The sequence below is a fragment of the Humulus lupulus genome, chromosome 2 (assembly GCF_963169125.1).
Source record: "Humulus lupulus chromosome 2, drHumLupu1.1, whole genome shotgun sequence".
Taxonomy (NCBI): Eukaryota; Viridiplantae; Streptophyta; class Magnoliopsida; order Rosales; family Cannabaceae; genus Humulus; species Humulus lupulus.
In genome coordinates, this window is record NC_084794.1 from 38,036,116 (window position 1) to 38,045,377 (window position 9,262).

A 9,262-nucleotide genomic window follows, 5' to 3' on the forward strand; every position below is an offset into this window, starting at 1 on the left:
GTGTCGTGCTCGTGCCTCCCGGGCTCGTGCCGGTTTCGTGCCGTGCTCAAAAGCCCGGCCCGTATTTACAGCTCTAGTTGACAATAGAATCAGAAGATACTTACTGTGTGGTGTCGACGGCTGAAGCTGGCGGTTGTCTGATCGCAAGGACGGCAGGACCTCGTTCCTGAAGTGGCACAGCCGGTGCAGCAGTTTGTCGGCGGGGCGAACCCGAGAAGCGCTGTCAGGTTGCAGAACGAAGTTTGAGGCCCTGGGAAACAGGCGGTGACGCAGAACTAGTAAACGGCGAAGTATTTCGTCGGCGAAGTTGGACATGCAAAGCTCTGGCGAGCGTTCTGGTTTTTCTTTTTCTTAAGCTGGGTCGGAAGTGGAAAAGTGCCGAATGTTTGTAGTCCGAGTCTTTATATCAGCCCCCAAATCCTGGCCCCCGATCCAACGGTCAGGTGCCTCTTCATCCAACGGCCGAGGATCGTGCAGAGGACATTTATGAGCTCTTTTTTGGTCTGGATCCTCAGCACCTCCAATCCGACGGTCCAGGAGTGGTGGATGTCAAAGGACGCCCCATCCTACGGTCCACCCCATTCCAAGGAAATTAATGATGACTCTCCCCGTGCGGATGGGACGCCTCGTGACGTGCGCTGACACCCTAACCCAGGCCTAGCAGACTTTGGGAGGCCTAGGCGACTCTTCGAGGCCCTTGCAACAGTCACGTGGCGACACGTGTGTCGCTAGTCTTGAAGCAGGCCAAGGGTAAACGTCCCCGGGGTACATCAAATGGTCCGGGCTGGGTAACCTGCCCCAGCCACGGCCTTCCCGCGAGCCTCCTGGCCCTGGCAGAAATTGGGGAGGCAACTCGGCAAGAACCGCGAGGGTGGTGCAACCCTCCCCCCGGCTAGCCCGGGTGAAGGCTTGGGGGGTAAATGTTATCCCCATTTTCCTGTCAGAGTTTTGGGCCCTCGCCCCGGCCCGCGGTCAGAGGGACCGGTTCGGTATTTGGGCCTGGTCCGAGGACTACGGACTAGGCCTGTGTAGAAGGGTCCGGGACGTTCCTCCGGGTTCATGTTCAGCTTGAACGGTCCCGGCACTGTCCGGAGTGCCCCGGACCATCGCGGCCATCGCGTCCCTGTCCCGGGCCCGGAATGGTCCGGGCCCGAAGTAAACGAAGCGGGCCAAAGGTAAACGAACCTGGGCCGTTTCATCCCCAGGCTACGGGTCAGGCGTCCAGGACACTGAAACCGCCTCATTTCGCGTGGGCATTGTCCCCCCACTTTTCACCTGCAGAAAGGGTCACCTTGGGATTATCTGCTGGCGTGTCAGGACTGCGCAGCCAAGTATTCTGACCGGTCTTGTCCCCTGAATCGGCCTCGTGATTCGGAGTGGTCAGAGCCAAAGTGTCGTTTTGTCGGGAGAATGCTTGCGCCTCAGGGCAACTACTTGGGCCTGAGCTGGTTCGGGTTTGGTGTACTGTATATCTTTTTAGCGTGGGCCTCCACTAGGAAGGCCCCTTGTATACATTCCCCAGATGGGTCCGGGTCGGGCCCGGCCCAAACCTGATGTCCCCCTCGACCTATAAATATGAGTTGTAATGCAACGTAGAAAGAGAGAGAAGGCAAAAACTCTGCTCAAATACAGTGAAACAACTCCATTGTAAAAGCTTATCCTAGCTCTAATACAGACTTATATACAGACTCGTGGACTAAGGCTAGTTAACGCCCCAACCACGTAAAAATCCTGTGTCAATCTTCCATTTTCATTATTATTATCAGTAAACATCCTTCCTTAAGATAGTTGCCGAAAATCTCGGTTAACACAAGGAATTCCAAGCACTACTTTATTGGAAAACACGCTCCTGATAGTGCCACAAGGGTAGCTGCACATTTTCACATGTCAGGCGGCGTCGTGAGACATCATGTTTGTCGCTTGTACATGATCGACACCACAATCTATGTAGCTGCACATTTTCACATGTCAGAAAGTTGCTTGTTGTCCAAGGCCATTGTGTTTGACTCCTGACTATCATTCTCCATATTCGGAGGAAGGTCCTTGCAGACCTCGAGAGGAAGTGAAGGGAGGAGACGGTCTTGTATTGAGACTTGGAGCATCATTCTGGAACATGGTCATCAGGAAATGATGCTTCTAGGAGGACATACTCCTATGGTGACGGTGAATTGTGGTAAAAGGATGGGTTTATCTCCCGTGGAGCCCAGAGTAGGCTCCGGGAGACTTAGCCCATGTTTGGCTAAACTTTTAATTTTGCTTATAACTAAAAGTATAAGATAAATTAAAGTTGTGGCTTATTTTTTATGTTTGGAGAACTATTACATAAATATTTTTTTTAAAGAAAAGTTATTTTCAAAGTATTTGGATATTGATAAAAAAAAGATTTTTTATGAGTAAATTATGAATTATAAAAATTATTTTAATTTAGAAAATAACTTCTTAAAAATCATGTTGGGAGAAGCTAGGGTCTCTCAGCTTCTCTCAAAAGGACTTCTAAAATAATTTTTCTCCAAACACTTCAAAAATGATTTTTTTTAGAGTAATGATATGTGCATCCAAGATATACACTCAAACATTACATACAGTAATGTGTTAGTTTAGTCTAGCTAATCACATTTATTAAAATTAGAACTACTGTTTTAAAAAGCAGTGACACGTCACCGTGTATAATATTTGGGCGCACATATTATTACTCTTTTTTTTTTTAATTCTAGAAGTTAAAAAAGAGCTTACAGAAGCTTAGCCACACATGACCTTAATCATCTTACGTGAAATCTTAATTCATCTTAAAATGTGCCACGTGAAACTCAGTGAAAATGGAGACAACAAGTAGTATGGTATTTATTAAGTAAGAGAGGCCTAAACCGACATTGAAACAACCAAATAAAATAGTTAAGGTGTAATAGTTCTAGTTCCCGATAAAAGTCTAAATTAATAATTTTAAAAAGTCATAAAAGATTTGAAACTACATACATGTCAACCTAGTTTTCCCGGAAAAGCAAAGGGATAATGTTTTTGACAATCGTCATTTGCATTTTTACATAAACCATTGGCTGAAGATACTGCTGACTAACGTTCCAAATGGTAAGACACAAGACACACCAAATTGTTGCCATTCTGATCTACTACTTCTTCTCTCCTTAAACATGGTTTGGTTATATATAAGTTAGCATAACCTAAACCAATATGAATAATATTATAGATATCTATATATAGATATATGTGATAATTCTTTTATAGAGGCTTCACTTTAAACTTTACTAGTAGGACTCTCAGTGTTTCTCGACTCGTGAATAGTTTTCGGCGCGATTTTTTTATGCAGTGTATATTGTAGTTATTTAGAGCATTCTGTAAATTTTCAGAAAATTCCGAATAGTTTACAGTATCAAAAACTAGATTCAAACATGTTTTTTTCCACGGGCATAAAAAAAATTAGTAATGCGTGCAACAATATGTTTAAACGTAGTTTTCGGTACTGTAAACTATTCAGAATTTTCTGAAAATTTACAAGATACTTTAAAAAACTACAATATACACGATCATAGAAAAATCACACTAAAAATTATTCACGGATCGAGAACACAACCCACTAATAATAGGACTTAAAATTAAACCGGACATAAGAATTTTCCTATAAATATATATATATCTCTTTGGCCGTCGTCCCTGAAAATGATTGAACACAAATAATATATAAACAAAAAAAGTCCACTTACATCAATTACAAATGGCCCTTCCCTCCAAAACCCTGCCTGGTGTGATCTGACGTAGGATGTGGAATTTCAAATTGCATTACTAAGTACTTATGTTTATTATTTACAAATCACATCTTAAAACTGTGGGGTGGGCTCCATCTATTCTAATCAAGAAAAGAAAAAAAAAAAGAAGGATAGTGGGTGTTGTAATCCATTTTTTCCATTGTTAAAAATTTCAAATTGAAGTAATGAAAGAAGATAAACAAACACGTGCTTGGGACTACCAAAACAAAACCAACAACTAATACAATTGTTTTTTTATTTCTCTTCAGTCATAATACCAGGGCAGAGCACTCTTTTGTACCAAAAATTGAATATTTAATCTTTGTAGCCACCGAAGCACACACAGACAAAAAAAAAATTATATAAAAATGATTTAAATAAATCAGCCACGTCATCAATTTTCTAACATGGGTTTGGGTTTCGTAAATAGATGAACAGCCAACGCCTCCCCCTCTAAACGCCTTCCGATTTATACCCTCTTTCACTCTTTATATATATATATATATATATGGATCTGAAAATTCGTGTTTGTCCACACTTTTATTCTCTCTCTAGATTTCTAGCTCTCTGAAGATCACACGTTTTTTTCCCAGCTGCATTTGTAATCGAGGTAATTTGAATTCACGTGTTATTCATGATTGTGATTTGTGGTGGTCTCTTTCTTATCTTATTGTTTGGTTGGTGGGAAAATGCTCAAGAAAAATGGTAAATGGCAATCTGAGTTTACATTTCTTTATTTGTTATTTCTTCTTGAAAAGGTAAAATACTTGAAGAAAGAGAAGGTTATTGGATTGTTTTTTTGTGTGTGTGTGTTTTGATAATACCAACGCCATGTTTTTAAAAGTCAAAGCTTTTATTTGTGTAGCTCTGAAAGTCAACTATTTTGATGTTCTAATAAGGTTCTTATGTGTTGATTAAATATAATTTGATTAATAATCAATTTCCTCAAATTAAATGTCAAAATAGATTCTAATACCGATTCTAATGGCAGATTCTAATACCTTTTTACCTTTGTAGGCGAAGAATCTAATGGCAGATTCTAATACCGATTCCGATACCGATACCAACTTCTTGAAGGAGTTTAAGATTCCAAATTACATACTATTACCCAATGAACCAAAGGATCATATTTCTCCTGAAGATGAACCCAAGTGTCCGGTCATCATTTTCATCAACTCCAAAAGTGGAGGCCAACTTGGTGGTGATCTTCTTGTGACCTATAGGTCTCTTCTCAACGAAAACCAGGTATATTTATATACCCTTTATATATAAATTGTGTTTGTGTGTGTGTGTGATGCTGATTTGGAAGATGCTAATTTTCTTCAGGTTTTTGATTTGGGGGAAGAAGGTCCGGATAAGATTTTGCGCCGAATTTATGTTAATCTTGCAAAGTTGCAGAGGGAAGGAGATAAGTTTGCCACTCATATCCAGGAGAACTTGAGATTAATTGTGAGTTTTTTTTAAAAATTTTAGTCTTACCCTTAATGATGATATAATATTATATAGAATATGATGACTCTTTTTAAATTTGTAATTGGAGAGTTGACATGTATTTTGCTCTCTTCAGGTTGCAGGTGGTGATGGAACCGCAGGGTGGCTTCTTGGAGTTGTTTCTGATCTCAAGTTATCTCATCCACCAGCAATTGCAACAGTGCCCTTAGGAACAGGAAACAATCTTCCATTTGCATTTGGCTGGGTAGGAAGAACATGAACATTTCAAATCACTTCTACTTGTTCATTATACCTGTTAAAGCTTTCTTTACCGATTCAGATATATATACATATATATATATATATCGTTGTGGCATATCCTTTCATCTTGTTTTGACTCATAAGCCACTTCTTGATGATATGTTTGATGTTGAGCTGAATCTTTTAATGTTAAAACCCCTGAAAAAGTGTTGATATTCACATTTACTGAAAAAAAAAATTCATACTTTATTTAAGCTACTGAATACAGAAACTATTTTCATTTACCGTGTTATGAACTTCAGTTTAATCAGTAGCCATATTAATTGGTGCTACAGGGGAAGAAAAATCCTGGGACAGATGAAAATGCGGTAAAGTCATTTTTGCGTCAAGTAATGGATGCTAAGGAAATGAAAATCGACAGGTCAGAGCAGTTGTTACTTTCTTTAGCACTTTTTTTTTTCTATGAAATCTTCTGTCGTTCTCGGTTGTAGGTACTAATTGTTGTTCCCTATTTGATTGTGAATAGCTGGCATATTATAATGAGGATGCGGGCTCCAAAAGAAGGTCCATGTGACCCTATTGCTCCTCTTGAACTACCACATTCTCTACATGCATTTCAACGTGTCTCTGATACAGATGAGCTAAACAAGGTGAATATGCCAATTGTAGATTATATTTCTTGCTATATATATAGAATCATCTTATAGCGTGCTTGCTCATATAAAAAAGAAATTTGCTATTACACTTAAATCATATCAAGGATATCATATGTTTGACTCTTATTGTTTCAATTACCTGAGGGCTCTAGTTTATTTTTAATCTGTTTCTAAGTAATAAAGTATAATTTGGAAAATTTACGTCTAAATATCTGGCTAGTTTGAATCCCTCTTATAGTCCTTGAGCTGGATACTTCAGTTTCTTATGCATGAAAGCTTTGAACTGCTTGTCAGGAGGGTTACCACACATTTCGTGGTGGATTTTGGAACTACTTCAGCATGGGTAAGAATGCTGACTTGAATGTTATTAGATTTTCATTCTTCTAAGCAATATGACTTTAAGAGACATTTTAATATTTAACTATGGTTTGATTTTTAAATCTCAAATGAAACATACCAATTGGTAATTCCAATGTTTTAATTTGTTCTAAATTATTTTATTACTCACGGGTTCTTTAGCTTAAATGTAAAGTGCTAAGTTTGTGTTAATCACCATTTGCTTGTATCCTATATAAATGGATAGTCTTTCTTATCTCTTGTCTACAGGAATGGATGCTCAAGTATCATATGCATTTCATTCTGAGCGGAAGTTGCATCCTGAGAAGTTTAAGAATCAGTTAATTAATCAGGTACTTCTGGTACACTGATTTCAAAGTAATATGTAATGATAAAATTTATCCACAATTTTTGCTGAATATTAATTAGCTTTGTCATAGAAATGTGTAAAATATGATCTTAGCTAGTGCTTTTTTTTTTCTGGTGTTTTAGAGGAAGTAGTTGGAGCTTATTTCTATTTCTGTAATTTTTAGCACTTTCTCATATTGCTAATTCACGAAGTCTAAAGCATGCTTGAAAAGTTCTGTGTTCTACTTACTAAGTCCTTTTAACCCCCAAAACAGAGTACTTATGCAAAGATTGTGGGCAGTCAAGGCTGGCTTTTCGCTTCTCTTTTCCATCACTCTTCCCGGTGAGTATTTAGATTTCCAACATAACCAGGATTGCCATGGTTTATTCCCCTTTACATTCTCATGCATACCACATAAATTATTGTTTATAGAAATGAACTTTTTTAATGCAGGAACATTGCCCAATTAGCAAAGGTGAGCATAATGAAAAGACAAGGTAGATGGGAAGAGCTTACCATTCCTCAGAGGTAATTTTTCTGCACATTTTACTCATAATTGAATTGATTTATGATATTCCAAGTTTTGTGCTTGATATTGTAATTAACTACTAGTGCACCATATTAAATTTTCTATTATCAGGTGTCAGTTTGAGATTTTTCTTGTCTTGCCCACCCATCTTTCAATAATTACTCCATGCATGTTTCCTCTTGTTATAAATAATGACTTTAAAGTCTTCATCTTAAGAAGTTGCTTTGTCAGTGACCAATTCAAAGTGAGTCTTGTTAGTTGTTATCTAGTGCATCATATTAGAGTTCAAATAGCTTTTTGAAACTTATTAATACAATGTCAGAATGAACGATATAGGACAATATAGGTACACTTTTTCTACATTGTGCTCTTCTAAATCTTTGTATGTTGTGTTCTCCCCTTTACTATAATCTAGTTTTAAGTTTTTTTTATTGCTTTTGTAATTATTTTAAGGATGTTATTATATTTCTTCACCGCTAATTTGAAATGTCATGTCCCATGTAACTTGTGTAGTTCTTTTCATTTTTTAACTGCAGAAATCTTTTTCAGCACGATTGAACTTTTAAGACAAGTTGAGTTGTTTTGAATGGCTGACAGAATTTTTTAGCGTTTTTAATAAACTTTCTTTTAAAAAAAATAAATAAAATTTTGAAGAGCCAATATGAATTCAGATTGTTTAAAAGTTTCAATGGGATGTATAGCAAAACTCTTTTAACTACTATTGCCCCGTCATTCTTTGACTGACGCTCTATTCTCATTACAGTATTAGGTCAATTGTGTGCCTCAATTTGCCTAGCTTTTCCGGCGGATTAAATCCTTGGGGGACACCTAACAGCAAGAAACTTCGAGATGTTGGTCCAAACATATCATCTTTTTTAATTTTTCATTTCTTCTTTACGAGTAGCTAACCTGATCTTCGGAGTAAATATTCAATCTGATGAATGCCTTTATGTATTTTAATTTTACAGAGAGACTTGACTGCCCCATATGTAGATGATGGCCTTATTGAGGTCGTTGGTTTTAGAGATGCTTGGCATGGACTTGTTTTGCTTGCTCCAAAAGGGCATGGAACTCGTCTTGCTCAGGTAATAAATGAAATATGATGCTAGTTTTTCGTACCATACACGAACAATTGACGAACGAATCAATATGCCATATTGGGAATAATAGTTTTCAAACTCAGTTCAAAACTTGTATGCATGGTGGCTTTTTTTGGCACAGTTTCAGAGTGGACATTCGGTGTTGTTTATCATGCTAACAAGCTTTTCCATTAATTCTTTTTATGGTTATAGGCTCATCGAATCCGCTTTGAGTTTCACAAGGGTGGTGCTGATCACACTTTTATGAGGATTGACGGGGAACCATGGAAGCAACCCCTCCCTGTTAACGACAATACCGTTGTTGTAGAAATCTCCCACCTTGGCCAGGTAAACATGCTTGCTACACAGGATTGTAAGTCTAGAAGTTTAAGTGATCCTTCAACACCTTCAAATCACGGAGCTGACGAAGAAGACGACAGTAACGGAGATGACTCTGTAACAGGGGAAGAGTATAGGAAGTTTGGTGCAGCAGACACATTTAAGATCCCAGATGGAGTTGATATCTCTCACCTTAGTTAAGCCAGTTGATGAAATATCGAGCTATTTATCTTCCCTTAACAAACACCGTTTGTCCTGTAATTTAAGAATATGCTTTTTTTTTTTCCTTTTTTGGAGGGAAATATATATTATCACTCTTATGATCGAGAACATGAGAATGGAAAAAATGTACGAAAGGTGTCATTCACCCTCTGTATTTATCATAATATAATTAATTATTTTGTTGATTACTTAACTCCTGTGTTGAAACATTTATCAAATACGTTTATAAAGCTTTTTTGGTAATGTATTTTGACACAGAACTCATTATAGTTTGGTGGATGAGCCTTGTTAACTAACTACAA

The 9,262-nt window shown here is 37.9% G+C and overlaps 1 protein-coding gene across 3 annotated transcripts; it reads left to right on the forward strand.

The window, feature by feature from the left end:
• Positions 1-4,206: 4,206 nt before the first annotated feature.
• On the forward strand, positions 4,207-9,153 carry LOC133817679 (diacylglycerol kinase 5-like). Of its 3 annotated transcripts, none has more exons than XM_062250259.1 (13): positions 4,207-4,368; positions 4,776-5,003; positions 5,085-5,207; positions 5,326-5,454; positions 5,786-5,871; positions 5,977-6,100; positions 6,401-6,449; positions 6,713-6,795; positions 7,066-7,133; positions 7,245-7,319; positions 8,084-8,171; positions 8,289-8,405; positions 8,613-9,153. In XM_062250259.1, exons 2-13 carry the CDS (start codon positions 4,788-4,790, stop codon positions 8,937-8,939), a joined length of 1,485 nt encoding a protein of 494 aa, XP_062106243.1. In that variant the 5' UTR covers positions 4,207-4,368; positions 4,776-4,787; the 3' UTR covers positions 8,940-9,153. The 3 variants fall into 3 exon arrangements, with proteins under 3 accessions (XP_062106243.1, XP_062106242.1, XP_062106244.1); XM_062250258.1 differs by lacking the exon at positions 4,207-4,368 and adding an exon at positions 4,446-4,463; XM_062250260.1 differs by lacking the exon at positions 4,207-4,368 and adding an exon at positions 4,527-4,657.
• The last annotated feature ends 109 nt before the right edge of the window (positions 9,154-9,262 follow it).

Coding starts and splice junctions, on each gene's coding strand:
- LOC133817679 (XM_062250258.1), top strand. Junction 5,208..5,325: donor AGGAGAACTTGAGATTAATT/GTGAGTTTTTTT, acceptor TGCTCTCTTCAG/GTTGCAGGTGGTGATGGAAC. Junction 6,796..7,065: donor AGAATCAGTTAATTAATCAG/GTACTTCTGGTA, acceptor CCCCCAAAACAG/AGTACTTATGCAAAGATTGT.